The 22,481-nt window shown below is 37.0% G+C and overlaps 1 protein-coding gene across 1 annotated transcript in view; it reads right to left on the bottom strand.

Annotated features, from left to right (window-relative positions):
- SLC9A9 (solute carrier family 9 member A9) overlaps positions 1–22,481 on the bottom strand; it is a gene marked incomplete at its 5' end in the record, with an annotated part of 207,296 nt that overhangs the window by 30,461 nt on the left and 154,354 nt on the right. The window contains one exon of the mRNA XM_082487179.1: positions 21,594–21,673. Coding sequence (XP_082343305.1) covers positions 21,594–21,673 — 80 coding nt within the window. The remainder of the gene's footprint in view (positions 1–21,593; positions 21,674–22,481) is intronic.

The following is a 22,481-nucleotide window of genomic DNA, read 5'->3' as shown; positions in this document are numbered from 1 at the left end:
CCTTACAGGGAAAGAAAGGTGAGAAGACAAACGTAATAATAATTCATGGAAATGAAAAAAGTCTACCATGAATTTTCAAACAGTAAATCAAATGGTTATGTCAATTATGGGGAATCTACATATTTTTAGTTACTGTAAGGTGTTTCTTTGCATAATATTAAAATGTATCTTGTATTTGTGGTGGATAGGAAAATAAGGATATAGAACTTTTAATGTTGGCAAGTGTCTGCATTTTGGAAAGGACAGATGCTATTAGATTTGTTCCCAGTAGGAAGTCCTCTGAAACCATCAGGCTTTTGCATATAAGTAGGTCAAGGAAGACTTCTTCCAAAATTTGTACTTTTTAGCTGCAAAAAGGACACTATTCCTCATTTTCATGTCCAAAAGGCCATATTAAACCTGAACTTGAACTTATGTACAGTTTTGCTTGACCTTTATTTAGAATCCCTTCTGCTAGAAAATTGCCTTTTGTTGTCACTTAAAATATATCCAACTGTTAATGTTAGTCAGTATACAAAGAGAAGAGCTTTCAATCCAATACGGAGGTGCAGGGGAATCCTGACTTCACCGATGTCAGTGGAAATGTTTCCACGTTTTCTGAGAGCACTAAGATTTTTCTTCCACCTACTTTATTATATCAGTTGCTTTCATTAATTTTTTTCCCTCTATTTTTCTTCTGGATTCCAAAAAAGCGCATTTTTTTTGACAGAGCAGCATATGGGCTTGTATATATAGAAGCATTAATTTCTGCATTTATGCAATGACAGTTAGATTTGCATAACTGTGGTGTTTTCACGTTTTCATCAGTCTCATCTTTATGAAAGAAATGGTATTTTTTTGCTTCTTTTCAATTGCATAACACCTGCACAAAAGCAGAATTCTCAAACATGCTTCTCTTTCTGCTATTTCTTCTAAATATCAACCTACTTGTTTGTAGCAAGAACAGTGACCCTGCCTGCGGACAGCGTGCTGATAGCATAAGAAATACTCACTAGCCAGTTTTGTGGCTTGCTTCTCTCATAATGCCAAATCTGATGAGAAAGTTTTGATAAAAGCTGGAACAATAGCAAAATAGGGATCTATCAAGTTACTGTTTTCTTTCTTTCCACCATTTTTAAACATTCTAGTTTTTCTCTCCAGACTGTCCACCGTAACACATGCATTTTTCCCATCTCTTGGCAAATACTGTTATATCCACAACTTGTGAAAAGAAAAAAAAATCCTCATAAAAAGTGTAAATCATCTTTGAATGCAAAGCTACAGGCACAATTTGTTACTGCATCCATAGAAATCGACATCTGGGTCAACAACTGGTGCCTTAACTACCGTGTGTTATGTTTTCTTCAGCTGCAAAAAGGGAAGAGTAATAATTATATCATAGGTGATTTTGAAAGAATAAATATTGTAGGGTGCTTTGAGGTCTGTGCTGACAGACTCTACTGATACATGCATTGCAGACCTTTGGTTTGAAAATTGGGCCAAAAAAAGCCCAAATCTGCATGTATTAAAATGCTCCCTTTGACTTCAGTGGTGCTGCTCATGGCCCCTGCAACTTCTGTGAAGTTACATGGTGAAATTGTCGTGAACCTGGGAAGAGGAGACTTTAACTTTCCTTTAACTTGCAAACCTCTGTTATATGCTTAAATAGGCGGTAAAGTAGGGGCTGTCTTAAAAGTCTTCTTAAAACTTCAGGGGACTTCTAATTCAGCAGTTCTTTACTATTTTGAATGTTTTCTGAAATTTACCTCCTAAAATTAGAGATATTTATAAGGGGGGGGGGGGGGGGGAAGTTGTGCAATATCCTTGTTTTTTATGTCTAAGAAGTATTAACAAAATTAAGACACATAGCAGCAGCATGAAAACAAACTTGCATACTGTTTTGACACGTGCATCTCATGGAAGGATTGCTAATTGGTGAAACTGCCAATCATTACAGAAAGTGATTCATTCTCAGGAGTGGATGATATCTACCGATGCCACATGGCATATAATCAGTGGTGTAGGAACCAGTCATGACCGATATTTAAAGTATTCGGGAGATATTTCAGTCTTCTAAATAGGTGTCTCACGGAAAAAATTGCTCTTTTACCCTGTTGTAAGCACAGTAAGATACAGAACATGCTCTCACCTTTCAGGAATAAAGAGCAAGTTAAGTTTCATTAACAAGATATTATCAAATGGTTATGAAAATCAGAAACATTCACACGAGGTTATCAATTTGCTTTGTCCTAGTGACTGTTAGTCATAGCCTGCTGCTTACAATTTCATAAGCAGTGGCTGTGCTGGTGGTATATCTAAGTGAAGAATGAGAAACCTCGAGAGACTTGCACTTGAATTATGAAGAACAGCATCTTTTAAAAGCCTCTAAACAAAATATAAGCTATTAAATGTGTTGCAGCAATAAAGTGCCGATTTGTAAATGGAGGACAACTCAGTGCTTTTGTCGGAGGGGGAATGGGGGGGTGAAGGCAAGGATTTCAGCGACTTTGAAGTTTCATAGATTACCAAGAGGTAATTTTGTTAATCGAGCAGCAGGCAGCACTTCTCCTTTTCTTGCTGTATCAAAACAACCGTTGGAAAGAAAGGCATTTTATTCTCTGCCATGGAGACCTCTCCAGGTACTGGAGAAAATACCACAGCAGGCTTTTCTGAATCACAAGTTTGCTGGCTTGCAATTCTCATGCTCAAGGTGGAGAGCTACGTTTAAATATGTGGTCCTGTATTTCTCCTCTTATAGATGAGTTCAAAACACAGCAATTGGTCCTTGTGGGAAGAACAGGGATAATTACAGTGGTGGTAGACTCTGTGTGTAATTATGAAAATCGCCTTACCGCAGTAAATCGAAAGGTTTTAAATGTCTCAGTTTGGAGTTTTATTATATTGTATAAGGCTTAACTAATATTTATGAAAAGGGTTGTGCTTGGTTTTTGCATATATCTAATTCATGTCATTTAGAACACGATCACATATGAAGTTTAAAAATACAGCCTGTACTATGTGTGTATGTATAGTAAAATCTGCACATAGCTCTTAAAACCAGTCATAAGGCATCTTTAAATTCTGTTGAAAATGCCATGTTAATGGTTTGACTGAGAAAATGGATGATTCCAGTAAAAGCAGTGAATCTATGGAAATAATACCTGCTGACTCCTGGAGATCTTTTAACGTACAGATTGGAGGTCATCAAAATACTGTTTCTTCTATGCAGGTGATGTTATTCAATAATGGTTGACATGCAACAATTTAGATCCATCAAAAAAACCCTGTAGGATGATCACAAGGAAAGGATCGTACAGATTTTTTTTTTTTAACAAGTCTACTAAGGAAGCATGACTTATGTTTATTTAAGTTTCAACTCTTCAGGTTTTATTAGATTCCCTTCAGACTTTTCAGAGAAAAATTATTGCCCACAGACAGTAGTTGAAAAAGTCTTATGGAGGCTGAAAACATTAGATACAGTATTAATTAGTTGTGTAGCAATCTCCATCAGTTTTAGCAGCAATTTATTAATTAACCTATGGTCAGATATTCTAGGCCTAAAGGATTCTGAAAAGATGATGGGTTTTACAAGCATGCTTCTAGAGGATTAGTATTTATTGGAAGCCTACTACAACTACAGAATATTAGACAAGTACTTATAGGTGGTAGAATGGCAACACAAAATCATCTACTTGCAACAAAGCTAATTTTTTTATTTTCTACAGATATGGGACATCTAAAAGGCCCAGTACTTTGTGCGTTGTTGACTTTTCTGACCTTTGGTGTGTACCATGATATTTTCCTCCTCTTGTCTCATCCCAGTAAAGCCTCACTTCAATTTCCAAATTCCTTTACAGCTACCGTGATTGACCAGTGTTTCATCATACAGAGAGTGTGTAATCTTTTACAGATTTACTACAGCTTCCCTTTGTTCTGTCATGTATGCTGCCAGTACATCTTACCAAATAGTGAGATATATTCTGATTTTTTCATTTTCTATGCTGCTGCTTTTGGTGCCACCAATAAAAGTTACCTTAGAATGTCACAGGCATTCTGTAAGATTGAAGGTGTGCACATCCTTACTAAAATGTATGCAAAGAAACCTAGATCTTATGAGATAGCAAAACAAATTATCAAGTTCTCATCTGATCTTTTGCTACTATGTTTTTTTTTTTCTGCATTTAGCTAAACAGGTCATCTATCACAAATGCAATAGCATATTGAGCAGGATGTCTTACCAGTAACCATAGTCTTTGTTTTGGAAAAAAAAAAAACAAACAAAACAAAACCCAAACCCACCCAAAACAACCCACCCAACACCTAAAAATAAGATTAAAAACCCCCAACCCAACTATCAAAAAGCAATGAGGAAAATAACAGTTCTAACATGAAAACACCGGGGCCTATTGGAAATTTCAACTTCAGCTGAGCTATAGATGTAAGGCCCTTTCAGACTCAGGTAAAGATGAAAGAAAAAACTAGGTAGGGAAACTATACAATCACAACTGGGTACTGACATAAGTGGAGCAAGCAGTGGAGAACGGTAGTGATGCAGTGCTTCCCTGAGGATCAAAGAGCTTGGAAGGAAAACCTAAATACTAACTCGTTAACAGTTACTGACTCAAAACCCCTGTGCAGAGCAACAGTGAAGAATTTAAACAAAACTGTAGTGCTGGTAGTAACATATGGTGATTAGAGTTGAAGATCTATTAGATCACCAGGGAAGAAAGCAGATACGTTTTCAAGCAAATATCCTGGAAAGAATTTGGCTATCCAGTGAAAAGTCTAGTGCTGTGATGAATGCAGGAATATCACTAACTAGTCTCTTGGAACTGAAGGAAATTTTGAACACATTAAGATGCATGTATTTTGGCTACATAATCAAACTCTTTAGATGATTAATCTTAAATTTATCACTGTGGGGAAATAAGTGTGCCAAAGAGAAACATTAAATATATTCCTTAGCAGGAGAGCAAACCAGTACCCTCGGTACTTGAAAGAGAACTGGAAGAGGTTAACTTCAATTCTTTAAATGCCAGCATAGGAAGGATACAAAAAGTGAAATGATGGTTAATGATATTTTTTTTAAGCTTGATCCATCATTGATGGCTTTTATGCAGATCTACAAATCATGATCAGTTTTAACTTCCAACTGACCAATGTCCTCTTTCTTTAGAAATTGCAGTAGGAAGGCTCTAGAATTAACCTCCTGTAGAGAGGTCCTGTTCTCATTTCACACAGTTAATATATCAAGTTGTCTTTGTATTGTTGCATTAGTTGGTCTTGGCTTGTAATTTGCTGGTTAAGTTTGAAGCCATAAGCATCTTCAGCTTCCCAATTGCTGTAAATTAGCATGGTCTGGTATTGCAGAAAGAGAGTTGGGTCATATTATTTTAAGATTTTATCATATCTGTGAATAGAGCAAATATAAATGAACAAATTACAGGTTTAAATGTGCGCTGCTCCCCTCCCCAATATATCAGTAATAATTTGCCTTAGATTTTGTTGTGATATATTATTTAACAATGTAGGAACCTTAAGGGAATTCTGAAACTGGGTGAAGTTTTAACTTGCATTCTCATTGACTGCATGTTTTACATGCACAGTGATGAAATGTCTATCTCCTTAATATCTTCCTGATCCCCATGTGCTGCCTGCTCTCTGTTCTGCTTGTCCCTATAACTTATAGTGATAAATATATTTAACCTATAAATATTAGCTTAAAAACTTAGTGTATGCTTATGAGAGCGTCTTGCATCATGTAGCTCTTTACTTGGGTACAGATCTTGAAGGTGGTCCTTCCACCGTGAAAAGACGTGTGTGAAGGTTGTGCCCCTACTCTGCATGACCCTGTAGGGAAGGATGGTAGTGTACGCTGGGTGCTCTGATGCTTTCAGATCCCTTGTGCTTGGGTTTACTCTGGCTTTCACAGCAGACAGTCGAAAAGAATCTCAGCCTTCAGTAGGCATGGACTGCAAACACCATTCTTAGTCATTTTGGTGCCAGAAAAGCTCATAGAAACTAAGCTTCAATGATTTTTATTGTGTCCTGGGGCAAAAGGTATCAGTAGTTTTTTTTTCAGCACCTGCATGTGAAGGAGGAGCAAGATCTTGCATACCAGACAGGTCAGGTATCTACCCCTTCCCTTGTCAGCGTACAGGGTACCTGTAACCCTGACTATGTTCCCAGTTAGAGTTATTGATAAACATTGCAGTGTGTGCTGGACCAAGCACCCTTCAAGACTGTCTGTTCTTGCCTGGTACCACCATTACATCAGTCTTCACAACCCATTGAAACAACAAGAAAGAATTGCCAAGGAAAATTCTGCCCTCAGTTATGGCAGTGCTAATGCAGAATAACTGACTCCATCTGTGCTGGATTCAGCACTTGGAGCAAGAGCTAAGTTATGTCAGGAGTCATATCAATTCCATTCATTCCAAGGGGCTTATTTTGGATTTGCTTTTTTTATTGGGTTGCTTGTTGTTTTATTGACGCTAATACAAGATGGCAGTGACTGTGTGTGCTATTTCTGTATGTAATTCATCTATATACTTCTCATGTATGTTATTTTCACAACAACTTGTGTAACAGTAGCTTTTAAAATAAAGCATGAAAGAGGCAGCGTAAACACAGAACAAAGAAAAGAAGTCACCTCTATGCTCAGATAATGCAAAATGTAATTAATGCATAGTCTGAGGGGACTAGCTGAAATTCTGTGCAGAATCATTATACCCCCTGACCCTCCAAGCTCTCTCATTTACTGTGAAATTTGTTGCTAGAAGATTTTTCTCTCTCCTCTTTTGCTTCCATTTCCCTGAAATGTGTGTGTTCTAGCAGCAGTCATAAAACCTGCCGTTATTAAGACATAGCGTACAGAAACATAAGAATCCAATAATCTCCTGACTGTGTGTGATAGATTGTAGCTCTTTAGAATTAGTCTTCAGTATTATTTGATAGTTATGGTTTTGCACACGGTAGCTCTAAAAAATGTTCATTGCTGAGGAGCTTACACCCACCTCTCTAAGCAACTAGAATCCAAATTAATGATAATGACAATTGTTCATACATCAGAAAGAGAAAAGAATGCAAGAAGAGTAATTTCTCTCCTGAAGCAGCCTGTCTCCTTGACTCTGTCAGTAGAAGAAACGCATACCTTAGCAAATCAGTCTTCTCTTGTTAATTCCAGCTGAAATGTCTCAAAAATGTTTCTTGCAAGTGTTTTGACAGAAAGTACAGAGAAGGATAAGAGGCCTGTTCCTCTGGTACTTCAGCTGGAACTAACACCAGAAGGCTTTTAAAACAGAATATAGTGAGGGGGCTCGACAGTCAAAATGAGAGCTTTTATGGATTAATATCCAAGTTAAACTTCTACATCTGAAAAATTAAAAGCAAAACAAAATAAGAAGCAGGAAAACCTTGCTGAAAAATAGAAGTCTCTTAATAGTGAAGAATATTTAACAAATGGAAATCAGGACTTAGTCCTCTTCACCAGTGTCCAAAAGAAAAAGGGGTCACAAAGGCTGGTGCTGACAGCATATAATCACCTGAGAGGAAGTCAGGAAGGACCCCATGCACATCAAATGCAAAGCAAATAAGCATTTTAATTCAATCTGTCAAAATTAATTAGAAAAAAGATTAAAAAAAAACCTTCACAATCAGATGAAGCATTAGCTTGTTAATGTTAATTCCTGTTCTGTTATTGTTTGTGATAAACTGAGTCATAGCTATTTGCTTTGCAGCTGATGAACTGCTCTACAGAATCTGAATTTTCTTTTTATTTACCTCTGAAAGTCTGAGTAGAAAATATCTCTCTGTAGTGACAAGCTCATAGCATATCTCCCCAGCTGCGGAGAGGGAGGTTTTGGGGGCAGCAAGGTCTTGCTGAGGCTTCTGCCGCAGGAACTCCCCTCCCCACCCTAGGGAACTGCGCACCTTTCAGGGACAGGTTATGGGATTGGGTCCCAGGTGAGGAACTCCTGAGAAAGCATTTGTGATGCATTTGCTCTGAGCTTCCAACCTGATCTGATCGATGGCTGTTTGCTACAGCCATTGCTTCCTAGTTGTATTTCATAGCAGACCTACTCGGTCTTTTCCTGCCACGTGCACTCAGGAGATAGAAGCTCCGGCTTGGCACTGCTCTTCTGTGCGGTGTAGCTTTCCGATTGCAATCACCTTGCACACGGAGGCAAAGCAAGCATATGCCTGCTTGCTAGTGAATGTGTAGTCATTTTTGCTCATTTGTATCGATTGGACCTGCCACTCTGTGCATGAAATCACACTCCAAACTTTCTTTATGCCTTGTGTCAGGTTTGATCTGACCAAGTCAGTAAGACTACTACTGTAAACGCCACTGTGTGATGAAGGGGTGTTGTGTGCTCTCGGAAGAACTGCTATGTGTCTGGACTGAGTGTGGTAAGGTTTGGTCCAGGAGGTGCTTATTTTGATCAGACGTATCTAATGTTAGAAAAACATTGTAAATGTGTCATTATTGGAACTAGTAAAAGATTCTTGTTCTGTGCTGTAGAAAGGGTGGATATGTAGACAGAGAAAGACTGAAAAGGCAGTCCAAGACATAATGCTTATTTTGTAGTTGCAACCATAATGCAAGCATCCATTTATGCTTAAAAAAACGGATCTAGCTCTTCTATGTGCAAAAGTGAAAACACCACCATTCCTGTTGGATCTGTAGCAACGGAGCCTGAAGCAAAAACATAGAGGTGTATTTATTACTATATAAGAAGTTAAAATAAAAATGTAATTTTCAGCTGTCCCTTATGTTCTTGGAAATATTGCTGAAGATGTACAGTCTAATAAAATGAGCAGAGTTGGCATTTTACCCTGTTAAGAATAAACCACAAGTCACCTCCTTTATTAGCCACAAATCTCCTTAGGTTCCTAATCATATCCCTATGCATGCTAAGAAGCAACCTGGGCGGGGAAGAGAGGCATCAAAGAGGTAGACACCTTAGTATCGCTGTAACTTGGACAGGATTCTAGAGGTATTTCATTTCAGCCTTATTTCCTAGAGTGACATGATAAGTTAGGTGTCCTTGTACCATCCCTAACTCACTGAGACAGTAGTGAACTCAACCAAAAAAATCTCAGCTGCCAGGTGAGTTACTGGCTGTTTTTTACATAATAGCCTAGGTGTTAAAGCACCGATCGGGGAAGTGGAAGATCAGGATTTTTGGTTCCTCTTAGCCCAAGAGGGTTTGAATCAACTGTTTCTATTTCCTGAAAGAGTATCCTAGCAGGCAAGACAGAGACCAGCCTGTGTTGAGGCCATGCTTTGTCTTTTGAATCCTGTTACTGAGACTGCACCATTGTCTAAGTGAGAATGAAAGGGGGAAATGATAGCTGAAAAATATTATATTCAATATGGACTACATGCATGTTGTTATAAAATATTGGAAAGTACATATATATTATGTAATATTATGTATTATTATGTATAGTATTATACAAATATGTAGTAAAATACTTATATTTTTTCATATTATTTTCATTCTTTCCTTATATTTCAAGATTTAAGATATTATTGAATTGAGTATCACAGGTAATTAAACATAAAAACTGTAGCTTTATATTGCTGCTTTAAATTTGTGTAGCAACCTGTGGAACAATCAGATCCAGAGTTCCTTTATCTGCATTTTCATGGATCATTAACTAATAGCATTTTCCGCATAGCAAAAAGTATAATTCTGTAGTTTAGCTAGAAGGACCAAGCCCTGAAGACCAATCACATCTTTATTCACTCCAGTTCCCACTGATATTTGCCATGATACAAATTATCAATAGCAGTTTAATGATAACTTAGCAGACCGTATATATATATGTATTTTTTACATCTGAGTTATTTAATTAAATGTGAATGAACCTGATATGCAGTCATTTGTGCAGCAAGTGTAATTATATTTTATGCATTTGAAACTTTTGGATGCCTGAAGTACATGAAAAGCCCTTTATGTGTACTTGCATTATCGCATATTTCATTATAATGTAATTCTATATTAAATATTCTATTTATGCAGAATCCAAAAATAGTTTACGCTGTGTAGCAATGCAAATTTCAGTGAATAATCCACAAAGAATTTCAAAGCCTTAACCATTAGTGACATGCACTGTTCTGTATCTTTAATGAGGACTCAACCTTTGAATAAATCATACTGGGCTTTTTATGAGTAAAACCCATTTCTGTGCTTCCCCATTGAAGAAGGGTCTGTCACTTCTTATCTTAATCACGTTGAAAATATTAGGGCTTATCATTACTGTTCAAAATTCCTCAAACTGGTTTTAGGTGTTCAGTCAACAGTTAAAGTGTAAACCAGGTTTCTGTACTCTAGGGTCGTGCTCCCTGTTTCCCACCTGATGGCTGGTCACTGGAGAATGAGAAAGCATAAGCAGTTTCATGACCAAGGCTATGTAGGGTAGCGCAATAGCTGTGGAAAAATCTACTTTCCCTTACTTTCTTCTTAAAGAATCCTACTTAAATCAATGTAGAACGGAGGGAGTTTCTTTCCAACTAGTTTGGAGGAGCAGTGGACGTGAATAGGGATGCCTTGTTTTACCTAGCGTAACTGAGACTCAAGACACTGAAGCCAAAGACATGTATAATGAAAGGCTTTTGAAGGTTGTATGCATTGATAGCTTCTCTTGTGCTGGTATAAACTAAGACTAATAGACTATGCTCAAGTTAATGATATTACACCAGCGTAACAATTGCAGTTCAAATCACCTCTAAATTTAGACCACCGGTTCTTAGTGATGTACCAAACACAAAATGAAACAAGGAAGGAATCTCTTCTTGAACTACTTATAGATGTTGCAAAGCTGGGACTTTTTCTATTCCTTAAAATGGTACTGAGCAGAAGTTTGGCTAATGATGAGGATATAATAAATAATGATTTACTGTTTGAAATCTCAAGATTATGGTCAACGTCAGTGGGTTATTTTAAGAAATTTCATATTTCAAAAGGTGTAGAGAAATGTTTCATTTTTCAACTGTTTTTCCCTACTTCTGCATCCAAAATTAAATATTTAAAGCACCATAATGTGGTAAAGAATCAGTTCAGAAAGTCACCTGGTTGCTTTTCGCAGATTGAATAAAACACCCCATATAAATTTCTAATGAACATACAGCAAAACTCTCAAAGTCCATCAGTACTGTCTAGGAACTTCATAGAATTTGATTGAGATTTTACTATTCATAGCACAACTGTGTTCTCAGTACATAATTACACGGAAGACCAAAAAAAAAAAGTCTGTAAAACTGGTCTGCATAAAGAATACATCCTTTGCAATAATTTTTAAACAAATATTTAATAGATTAAAACTTTTTTCATCAGATATAATAGCAGAAGTTAAAAAAAAAATTCACCAAAGTACTTATTATATTCCTTCATGTAAATAAGTATGCATTTCCTAACCTTCCATGACAGTATTTCTTGCTTTTTGAAATAGTAGCTCCAGGACATTGAACCCACAACGTTTTGGTATTATTCTCATGATCTTTTAGGTAAACTATATACATTTTGTCAAAGTTATTATTTTTCAGTCTATCATAATTCTTCTCCCTCTGCACAGCTATATGACCAATTGTGACCAAACCACAAAGAAAGCAACTGAAAATGTTCTGTGCTCCCACCTATTCCTCTACTGTTCATTTTGAGGAATGGCTCCTTTTTCTAGAAGCAGAAATAACAAAGTTCATAAAAATAAATGTGCTGTCCCATTCTGTCACAGACCAAACCCTCTAAGTCATAATATCTTCCTATGACCCTTTGTCACTAAGAATGGAGAGTAACAGATGTGTACTGATAAAGTTCTAAAAATACTGTCACCAAAATTTTTTCAGCTTCTGGGCCTGTAGGAGAACATTATATAAATTTGAATGCCATATTTACTATGAGTAACTAAGTAGAACATACTGCGCAAAGAAGGTCAGGATGATAAGTTTTGTCAAATAGCCTTCACTGAGAGACCCACAAACGTGTTCAGCCTGAAGGAATGGTGCTAGCTTTACAGAAAAAAAAAAAAAAATCAAACACAACTCTGCTAGGATAACTTGAATCTACAGAAATCAAGAGGTTCCTGAGTTATAGGTCTACATTTATGAAAAATAAAAGGCCACAGCCTTGATTTTCAGAAGTGCTCTGCTGATTTTTTTTAGGCATCTAAAGTAAGAGACTGTGTTCCTATGGGCACTATGCTCTGATTTCCATTGTACTTGAATCTTGTAGCATAGTGTAAGATGAAAGGCAGCCTTTGTCTCCCCTGTTTGGGACTCTCCTGTTCTCTAATAATAGTTAAAGCAAGGTCATAAGATGTGACGATCTGCTGCAATACCTCATGCAAACTTGTAGTCAGCCCTAAATCAGTATTTTCATTCTTCTGATTTATCCCCTGCACCTTCCCTTAGCATGCCCTTTAGAAGAAGTGCTGAATTAAGAACTGGTACTAAGACTGGTTGATTTGCAGTATATTTGAATGTGTGATGATGCATGTGTTCTAGTGAATCAGGCACCTATTTCAATACCAGAAAATAGAAAATGGCTCTTGAGTTTCTCCTCTGTCAAGAATTGCATTATTTTGAATCACTGATTGCCAGAGTGTTCTTAAAATTAGAGGGAAACAATTTTTTTCCCCACACACAGTTGCCTTTGGTGGTTCTGTGTTAGAGTGTGCTAACGCGGTTTAACTCAACTCAAAACTATCATAGCCAACGCAAACTAAGGATACTAACAGTGCTTTTTCCAGAGCAACCACTTAAAGTGGGAAGAAAGCCAATACACAGACTTAACTTCCAAATAAGACCAGTACTGAAGGTCTCATCCACACCCACTGAAGGCACTGGAACGTGTCAGTAACTTTAAGGGTTTTGCATCCAGATATTAGCTTTCCGTAAAAGAGTTCAAGAATACTTTCTAATGGAAAATCATTAACGTGCCCTTTGGCATTCCTGTTAATAACCTTAATCATACTGAATTCCTTTAGTCTCACAGCTTTTACAGGAACACCACTGTAATTTAACATTAACAACAGACCCTTACTAGGAAGTACTACCAATTTCTTGCTTAGGTGATGTTATAATTAGCAATATCTTGCTGTGACAATTGCCGCTGTAAAAGAAGTGCCATTTATAGATGGTATTACATATGCAGCATGTGCTGCATGCGCATCCAAGCATTCTGATATGTGCTAAGTGACTGGAAAGGCAACAGTGAAAGATACACATGCAAAAGAACATCTAAAACCACTTTAGATTTAATGCAAAGTAACTTTTTGCACACGCAGGGCTGTAAATGAAATAATAAGACTTGAAAGAAGGTTTTAAGTTATGCTTGATTAAATCTATGTTATAATTTTCCGGTACTCTTATATCATATTTAGGTCTCCTGGGTGCTGTTAAGTATTGTCAGCCAACAAACTATAATTTCATGCTTGAGTGGACTAATACAAGTCTAGGCTTCTGCTTCTTTGTATGTTCAGACTACAGTATGATGTAATAATAAAGTGAGAAGGAGAGGAAAAAATAAAGCAAAATTAAATTGTCATACATTGTTAATAATTATCAGTGAAATCAGCCACTAAGATGGCTTGACCTATAATTTATTTATTTATATTTATTGAGGTCAATAAACTGTGAGTCCATTTACTTCACTAGGCTTTAGATAACTCTGAGAGTTTAGATAGTTCTGTATTTTGATTTGAAAGGTACTGTAGCACATAGCTATGCAGGCAGAAGTAAGCTGCAGAACTGGATGGTGGTTTTTTAAATGTAGCAATTTTTCTAGTTGTATCTTTTGTCCGTGCAGGAATATATGGCTCTTGGACAATAGTTATTAATATAGCACCTCTGTATAAAATATGCCTGTAAGAGGAATCCTCTGTACTTAGTTCTGTCTCGGTAGCATATGTGCTGAATTTCTTTTATGCTGAAGTGTAAATCTTGACGCTGTCTAGTTTTAACATGCTACAGCTGTATGTGGTGCCTTCATACAGCTGAAAATAACATTAAGAGAAAAAATGAAAACGGTTCTGTAAGCTTGATTGCCTGACTGAGGTTTTGGTTGTAGAAAGTGCTACATGCTCTTGGTGGGACTTGTAAGCATCCACTGGTCTGCTAAATAGCTTCAGAAATGGCCCTTGGTGTAAATCTGGGAGGCATGGCTCAGATATTTCAGCTCTTGGGTGTAGTGCAAAGGTTCCTTAGGTCAGGGCGACTGACCACTCACAGGCAGGCATGAAGCACGTAGGGGTGCTTTGCTGAGAAAGGGGCTGCTTTAATGCCAGCCACTAAAACATACTGACGGAAATTAGTCAAAACTTTTCAGATGTGTTATCTCTGTGTCTGAAGTGTGGGTTAGCTGAAATAAAAAAAGTCACTTTCAGCAGCATTGTAGACAGAAGCTTTACCTGTTTCCTGCCCCCTTCCCCTTTACTCCGCTGGCTCTGGCACATTAACAGCCTCTGCTGAGAGACCTGCAAAAGCCAGATTTATTAGGGCTCCAGAGGCTCCAATTCTACTTCTCTACCTTTTTTCAATTTTCTGACCTACTTGGTGGGCTGCAGGCTCCTATGCAGCTGATGAGCCTCGGAAACATTTCAGAAATACTTACAAAAAAAACCCCAAACTTTGCCTTTTAAAATTAGCTTTGGAGTTGTTTTGTACTGGAAAGATTAAAATGTTATATTTCTTCCATGAAAAACTTTATTTTTAAATTTTAGAACTCCTTGTGGGATGAAGATTGAAGTTTCTATAGTTTCTAGCTATTGCAGATTTTAATGCATTTTAATATATTTTTTACATGAAAGTGACATAGTTGCATAAAACCCCATGCATTTATGTGGGGCCACTGAGGTCTGTAAAACAATCTTTATATTCACTTGTGGTCCTTGTTATCAGAAATTGAGAGAACCTCTCGAACAGCACAAACAAAAGGTATACTACCTCAAATAAGCTAGGACGTTAAATAGAAAAGCTGGTGATTATACACCAAGTTGTCTAGAATAAGCTGTAGGCCAGGTTCTGCCTTAGATACCATGCAAAACTCTTACAAAAATCAATGACCATTTGACGCAAAGAACAGAAAATAGAACCTGGCCCAGCATGTCTCCGATGGATGACAACAAGGATTCGATAACGGCTTACAAAATGTTGGTTTTTTTTTTCTTTGACTTTACTGTGGATCTCTTTTCACATTAAAGCGCTTCCCTTTTTCTCAGATTGCAATAATAATGACATGCTCTCCTTCTCTACTTGTTCCATGCTTGCACTGTTTAACCATTATTTTGAACATTGATTTTTTTTTAAATCCCACAAAATTTCCCCCACGTGTCTCTTTATTTCTTTCCTTAAAAGCAAAAGCACTGCATACTACTATGAAGGCTTTAAAGAAATCAAGACATTTGATATAATGGCTTTGCTACTAGCAAAGTAAAAGCCTTTGGCAAAAAAAAAAAAGTCTTCTTCCAGAATGTTTTTGTATTTTATATAAGGGATAAAATTAGACTATGAAAAAGAATCTGATTTTTCTATTGTCTTCCCTTGTCAGTTCCTTTTCTCCCTAACTAAATTTTTTTGCCCCCTTTTTCAATTTTAAACATGTAAATAGACCTTTCTGCAATCTATTGAATCTTAGCGTCAGAATCAAAAAACTATATAGTAAAAATGTCAAACTTTAACTCCTTTTGTGTTTTGTGGAAATAAAATTCCTGTAGCTCCCTTCTTCCTTCAGGATCATGGTGGGGAAAGGGTGGGTTCAAAGACTTATATTTTGCAATAAAAATAACAAGAAACAATGACAAATAATCTTTACATATGTCTCTATGCAATGGAAGGGTGAAAAGGAGAATATATCAAATACTGTAAAAAGAAACAGCAATTTTTTGTTTAGCACACTGTATTTAACTTTGTTCATACTTAGTATTCAACTCATGTTTAATAATGTTTTCTTCTAAAAATACCTGGACTTGAAAGAGGTTTTCAAAGAATTGACATGAGAGAAACTTTACAAACAAGAATTATTTTACTTGCATATACAGTGTGGAATTGTTTAAGAATTATTTATCCAGGTTTCTTTCTGTGAATGGAGGACAAACCGAGGTCACTTATTATTCTAGTTAATCATTAGCCATGTTTATTTATTAGGATAATTTGCAGAGTTTCAACAATCTTGCGTCCTTGGAAAGGGTCAGGAAATAGCACCAAATCAGATATACTGATTATCTGTGCTGTAAAAACAACAATGAGTTTTTCTAGATCACGTGCTTGAAAATGTGTTGTTGGAATGAGTTTTGAACTGAATTCAAGCAATTGCTGCTAATGTTAAAATACCTTCTGGGGACCCTCTCCTGCTGAAGTTTGCGGTACTTGAGAAAGCCTCACGATATAGTCAGTCAGCTGTTCTTGCGTCATGTTTGTGTTATCATATCCACTATAATGCATTTACTAGGATTTGTGCTTTCCCCTCAGCTTTTACGATCTTCTTGTAACACCTGCAAAACCAACTCTTGAGCTCTATTGGCATATCTGTGCTATGAGGTCTACGCTTCCTGCTAGCCAATTCCACATTAAAGTTTGTGTGCTACCTGAATTTGCCTACATTGCATTACCTGATGCTTCTTTCATTCTTAATTAGACTGAAGTCTCTCTGAGATAAGATTGTCTATTCTTTTTGAAAACTATCTAGCAAAACGAGGTTCCGGTCCAAAACTAGGATACCATGTGCTATTTTGCTGTTGTCACTGAAGTCAGAATATTTGTCACCAAATCAGAATGTAATTAAGAATCCTTTCCTTTTCCAGCAGCTAAAAGAAAATGGTGTGCACATGCATGCTTACAGCCTCTTGTCTTTTCCTTCCAAAGATGTCTGTCTCTGATATGAGAGTGGCGAGTCATCCCATAAGGAAAATTCAGCTGAAGACCAAAAAATGCTGAATTTTTCTTTGATTGTCAGTTCACCCTGGAATGGACTTTTGCTTTTAGTAGCATTTCCATTTTCTCGCAGGCACAGAATAGTACTTATCTTAGTTCATAAGCAGCCATTCTGTCTGTTTTATCCACGTACAAAGCATAGGAGACACAAAATGATAGGTGCCCTGATAAGTTAAGGAGGATAAACTTTTGAAGTCTACAAATAATACAATTCCTTTTGGCTGACTGATTTCAGGTAAGTGCAAAGGACAAAAACAACCTTTTTTTAAACTGAAAGGAATGCATCTGAATGATGGATAACTGCAGTTCAAGTAGAAACACTTTCAGAAGTTGCTTTATGGAGAATTGGCTCACTCTATCCCAGACTCCTGCTTCTATTCAGCGTAACTACATGTTAGATCCTTAGATTGAAAAGAAATCTGTAAAGAAGGAGAAAGCTCTCCTCCTACTACTCTATTTGCCATAGTGTGCATGTGAGCAGCTCGAAAACCAAAGTGCTGTGCAAGTTAGAGAGTTACATTGCTATTTGGGAGCTTGGAGCAGTATCGGGGATGCTCTAGGCCTGTGATTGCAATGGTTATAATACCCATGGTAGCCAGCTGATAAGAGTTAGTGTCTCTCTCTCTTGCTCCCTCTCACCCCTCACATGTGCCAGAGATAGGCAGCAGTAGTGCTCTGGTCATGTTGTTTAGTCTCGGAGGACCATATCGCGCACAATTTCACCCTCACCCCGCTGTCAGAAAAGAAATGATTGGACTTGGCTGCAGGTGGGCCCAAGGCCCATGTCTCGCAATTTAACACTTGTTAAGTATTCAAAGAAACTTACCGTGTGTTTGAAGTCTTTGTCCCTCTTCCTTCCCTTCTTGCTTTCTTCTATTGTAATCTTGCATACCTTTTCCTGTTACGCAATAACTATTTTTTTCTCAATGCAAGTGTCAGTGTGTACTATTAAAGTACATATCCTGCAACATAATGTAGGCTTCTCCTTATGAAGACGGTGAGCATTTAGGGATGGAAACATCTTAGCACGTACATTATGCTCTCTTTTTTCGTCTTCAGTTTTGGTCAATTTTACATTTCTGTGTTTTAGTGCGGCAATCCCAAATCCTTCCTTCTCCTCTCAGTATAGAGCATGAGAAGCCGGCAGAACAATTGTAGTCATCTTCCTGACTGATGCTACACAACAGCCAGCGAGAGCAAAAATGCCCCCATATGAGGAAGTGAGAATTATATGAACATAGAGAAAGAAGGCTTAGTGGACAAAAGCTTTGTATAAGATTATGTTAAACCAGAAATGATTGCAGGAATTTAGTCTATAGTAGGTGCAAAAACAGGTGTATGTTTTTTGCAAGACGCTTATTATATTAATTTAACCTTCATTTTTAGCAGTAGCTTGTAACTGGGAATACAGGCCTGTGTAGAGAAGGAATTCTGTCTCTCGTCAGGAATGTCTTGGGACCAGGCAGCCAAAAGCCAGTGGTATTTATTGGAGCAAGCAAGTAAAGAGGTTTGGGACTGAGAAGAGTTAGAAGGAAATTTCTGCTAGCTGGGAGCAAAGTTATGATTTTATTGTGGGATGCTCTGGACTGGAATGGGACAACTGTGCTGACCATTTGTGCTCTGCCCTTATATACACAGGTTCTTGCCCTTGCAGGATGGAATTTCCACTTACTTATTCATTTGTTAGCTAAACTTGGCTACATCTGCCTCAAAAAACCGCAAACAACAAAATAAAGCCATGTATATAGTGTTGGATTATAGATATCGGGGTTTTTTCCCTGATAAATTCTTGAAATACTTTTGTTTATTCCCTCACTTTTCCACTAGCCTTAAGTAGATTATTATAGCTTCAAATGGTAATGCATTGTAAGCTGTAAAAACAAAGAAGTTCAAATAAATGCACTGGAATTTATCCACTGTCAGATACCAAGTATTTTATTTTGCATTTTCCTTGTCTAAATTATTGAGATGAAAATCCAAGAGGATACCTCTAAGTACTTAAATGATCTGTTCTTCATTTTTATTATTCCAATATTAACATTTCTTAGCTTAGATTTTAGAGAATGGTATGTTTTTCTTAGGTGTCAATACCCGATTCAAAGATACTTGCTTAAAGAAAACAACCCTTATTGAACCCAGGTGGCTCTGGATCAGGCTCCTAGTGTTTCTTTCAGAATAAAAATAAAACTCAATTCTCAAACAGAATTTCAGGTTTGTGGTGTTTTTTTTTTTTTGTTTTTTTTTTGTGTGTGTGTGTGTAGTTCTACCCCAGCGTGGCACATTGCTGTTCCTTAAGACCACCAAACTAAATGGAAATCATTCACAAGGACAGCAAGAAACAGCACAACTTTTTGATTTCCTCAGTGATATTTCCACCCTCTTGCTTTTCCCTTGTGAAATAAATAGGTATAAGAGATGTTATTGCCAGAAGAGTGGGTAGATTTGTGTTAATGCCTAAGAGCAAATGTCAAACTATAGAAATGTCACAGTCTTGTATGCTTTCAAAGTATATAACAAGACAGATTATTATTTTGCTGTATCTTTTCTTCGAAAACTTTATCATAAACCTCTATGCAGTCTTGCACTGGGCACAAATACTGTGCTACGTGACAATTTCTCCTTCTAAATTTAGCAGCACAGCTTTGTAATGTTAGGCAGGGAAAGGCAAAAGAAAGTTTGGGTGGATAATTTCTCTCTCCCTGAAAAGAATGTCTTTCAGAAATAGTCATACCAAAGAAATGCTCAGAGCATTAGTGGGTTGAACCATTATTCTGTGCAGGTATATGGGCATAGGTTTTCAGGATTAGTAAAATGTAGAAGTATTATTTGTAATAAAAATATGTTTTAGGATAATGGCAGGGCTATAATCTCTGGAAATCTGAATTCTAGAGAAAGAATATGATGGCTTGAAGCAAGATTGACACTTATTAATAAATTTGTTCTTTTTAAGAATATTTTAAATCATTTAAAATATTTTCTTAATATGCAAAATACATGGAAAGCAGACTTTCTAGAATAAAGCACCAGGCATCCATATTCAAGATCTCTACCATAGAGATAATCTCTGAGAAGTAGTGCTTCTGGTGCCTTCTATGGTTCTTTCATTTTGCATTTACTGTTGTCAGACTCTTTCATATTGATTTCTCTTTCCCTTCTGCATCTGTCCCTTGTTTTCTAGCTCTACCCTTGTTGTCTCTTTCATGTCTTTTTTTAACTCATGCCTCTGTCCTGTTCATGCCCTCCACATTTTCTTGCTTTCTCTCTCTTTTTTTTTTTTTCCTTCAGAGCAATTTTTTTTTCCTGTTCATCTGTTCCTTCTGACTTAAGTTTCTAAGATATACCACAACCATAGGCTATTCCTTCTGCGAAAGAAGTGGGACTGTGTAGTACTTACAGCCAGTTATGCTGGTACTCAGCATTAACATTTAAACATATTTTCCCCCTCTATACAGCATTCACCTACTATTTCTAAGTATTCTTGAAGAATTATCCTAGGGAAACATTTTAATGCTAAGTGCTTTTTGGCCCTTAAAACTGCTCTGGTAGATGTATTAGGGCAATACATTCATTTTTAACCAAAAAGATGTTTTTTCTATCAAAAGTCTCTCTGAAGGATAACTTCACTTGAACTCTCTAAGGAAGCTGTATTCCCAAAGAGTTACATTTTATCGGCTGAAATATTTCATCCTAGTTTGCAGCAGCTAGTATCAGAAAAACATACATGTAGCCTGAACATTAATCTCTACTCAGTAGTGCGGGGCAATGGAGCAACAGATGTGCTATGAAATAATGGAGACTACTGGTAGAGCTTTGCCTGTTTAGCTCCTGAGCCGGTACGCATAGAAAGTAGCTGATGGGCTTCTCCTTATATTCATCGCATATCTCTGTTAAAGGCTTAGGGCATGATTGTTATTGTGGGATCTTACTGATAGCTACGCAAAGCCTTTGCAGAACCAGCTTGAAATGACAATAAATTACAATGGTAGCTTTGGCCATCTTTGCAGAGGCATTTGTGACAGTATGGGTGTCAAAGAGTGTATGCTTGCCCTTGGCTTTGGAAGGATGTAGCTGTGAGAGAGTTGCCTCAGTAGGGATGTGAATAGAAGCACAAATGCTTGGGAATTGGGGAATAGAAAGTATGAGCTTCAGGGAAGTCCTGGGAAGCTACGTCTTCACAATGGGTGCCTCTTTCTCTGTTTGTAAGAGGTATGGGTAAACCAGCATGGTCTTATTTTTACTTTCTCTTGGGGAGCGCTGCTTTGTGAATATGTGGGCAGGCAGCAGCCATTGGGCTGCTTCAGTCTCCAGCCTTCTGGTTTCCCAGACACAGAATTTATAGCATATCAGATTAATAATTGGGTTAGTTTTATCCTGGAATTTAAAAAGGTTAATTTATTTAAACCTATTGACTATATATTAGTGTAGGGCAGAGCTGTTTAACTTGTTCTCACTCCTCATAGCCTCAATCAGGAATGTACTACAACTGCACTGCCCTGCTTCTCTAGACCTTCTGTTTCTTTGAAATTTCAAGATTTCTTCCCCTTACAAAAATGCAATTTCTTTTAATATGTTTAGGTTTTTATTTTTTAGAAGTATAATAACTTTTGGATTTGTAAATATTTTGACGGTGCCAGTTGTACGGCAACTTTCATCTGTGGGTTATAACAGAAAAGGATACTTGTGATCAAAGCCATACCATATTCTGAACAGCCATGCACTCTCAGCTTTGGTTGTATTTTTATCCAAGTTAGATGTGCTCTACAAAATAAATGAATGAAGAACGTGAAAAGCATTTTATAACATAAATAAATCATGAAGTTCCAATATTAAAAATACATGTCAAAGCAAATTACAATTTAACTGCTTTTTCTTTTTTTTTAATTTAAAAAAGCCTCTTTGCAGAAATGTCATCTCTGTGAATCAGTTCAGGAGCAAATTGGCTCATATAGCACATTTCTTATTGCTATATACTCACTGGAAGAGCGCAGCATTTACTTTTATTAATGATTCCAATTTTATTAAGCAGCTGAGAAGCACTATATTCTGAGATCAATAAAATGATATTTCGATTTAATTGCCATTGTGGGACGAATTCAGTTTACTCCTACAGGATCAGATGCTATTTGTGTATGGCTAACAAAATGTCATTCCCAAAGGGATCATGATATTCTAATAATTATGGCACTACTTTTCTTTCTGTGCTTCTTTCTGAGGGGAGAGGATCACAGCAGGAGAAACAGGGTTATTTATAAGCATCAACAAGACTCAAAACACTGCTACCCATTCTGCAAGCTAATTCTGGGATGCACTGCACAGGTAGATAGATGGACTGTCCTTTTGCTCAGGGTCATAATTTAGAATAATACAAGAGACACAATCTTCTCTACGAAGATAGTTTGGTTGTACTCAGGGCATCACATCAGTACCGGTGGAAGAATTAGTGGCAGGATGAAATTAGGAATGGGATTACCAGTTCTCTAAGGATACTTCATTACTGTCTTGTTTCTGTTTTGCTGAAGGTTAGATTATTTTTTAATGGAAATGTTTTTCTTTATGCAATTTTAAA

This window comes from Vanellus vanellus (assembly GCF_965231255.1).
Source record: "Vanellus vanellus genome assembly, chromosome: 8".
NCBI classification, from domain to species: Eukaryota; Metazoa; Chordata; class Aves; order Charadriiformes; family Charadriidae; genus Vanellus; species Vanellus vanellus.
The sequence above is the reverse complement of the archived record's forward strand: the minus strand, read 5'-3'. Positions and strand labels throughout refer to the sequence as shown.